Source organism: Daktulosphaira vitifoliae, unplaced genomic scaffold (assembly GCF_025091365.1).
Source record: "Daktulosphaira vitifoliae isolate Bord-2020 unplaced genomic scaffold, ASM2509136v1 Scaffold_3198, whole genome shotgun sequence".
NCBI classification, from domain to species: Eukaryota; Metazoa; Arthropoda; class Insecta; order Hemiptera; family Phylloxeridae; genus Daktulosphaira; species Daktulosphaira vitifoliae.
In genome coordinates this window covers 1-1,130 of record NW_026102758.1, presented here as the reverse complement: position 1 = coordinate 1,130, position 1,130 = coordinate 1, and the positions used below count along the sequence as shown (strand labels likewise).

General features: G+C 40.9%; 1 protein-coding gene across 1 annotated transcript; it reads right to left on the bottom strand.

Annotated features, from left to right (window-relative positions):
• Positions 1 to 20: 20 nt before the first annotated feature.
• LOC126910029 (uncharacterized) lies at positions 21 to 759 on the bottom strand (the record flags this gene model as incomplete). The annotated part of the gene is made up of 1 exon (XM_050692430.1): positions 21 to 759. A coding segment is annotated over exon 1 (739 nt), but the record flags the coding sequence as incomplete, so codon positions are not given.
• Between the last annotated feature and the right edge of the window lie 371 nt (positions 760 to 1,130).

Genomic DNA, 1,130 nt, shown 5'->3' with positions numbered 1-1,130 from the left:
CTAAGCTTGTCTTAGTACACCTGCATTAATTGCATCCTCTCCTGGTGCTTTTCTTGTACCTATTCGCCATAATGCTTGTTTAATTATGCCCTCATCAATTTCTTCTTCCACAGACGTATCTTCTTCTTCGTCCAGGGTTATGGGCAAACCTGCATCCTCCGTCGGTATCATGCTCTCCAGCATGTATGTCACTGTATCCTTCGCATCCTTGGTGTATGTTCCATCAGCCTTCAACTTTGTCGTTATCACATTAGTTTGTTTCCCCCCAGTTTTCAACCATTTGTAGCACTTACCCCATTCATCATAATTTATGGATGTAGCAAATACTCTCCATGAAACTCTCTTCTTTTCCCTTAAGGCCTTGGTGTACTCATTCCTTATTCTTTTATATCTTTCTTTGAAAATATTTTCATTGTCAACTTTGTTTCGCTCGTATAGCTTATTTGCCGACCTTACTCTCCTTTTTATTTCTTGTAGCTTATCATCCCACCAGGGCGGCTTCGGTCTATTAATTTCTCGTCCCCATGGAATAGCTAACTTGGCTGCATTTCCTATTACCTTCTGCATGATATGTACTTTCTTGTCTATATTACCTGCCAAAAACTCGTTCTCATACCATGCTACTTCCTGTTCAAGTGTGGCATTAAACCTGTTCCAGTCTGCTTTCTTGATATTGTATCTTTTAGCTGGTTTTGAATATTTTGCCAGATGTCCTGCATTTAATTTATATTCAATTAGTCTATGATCGCTGCTAACCATTCCTACCTTAACCTTTCAGTCACTAATTTTGCTTGTTGAGAGTGCGTTTATCAACGTCACGTCGATATTCGTCTCCCCCCTATCGCCCGCAAAGGTTCGGGGTTGACCTGGAATATTACATACACTAAGTTCGCGATTGTCCAGCCATTCCTCTACCATTGTACCGTTCTGGTTGGTTCTATCACTGTACCATCGAGTCGAAGCAGCATTTACATCCGCTCCAATTAGAGTGGGTCCTTCTAGGTTGTTTAGTACCTCATCCATACTTCTCAAATGAACCTCTGTTGGTGTACTATACTTGAAGTATGCTGATATTATGTTTAACGATGGTAGTCCAGATCTTGTAATTGTCGCTACTGCTATATCCGTCG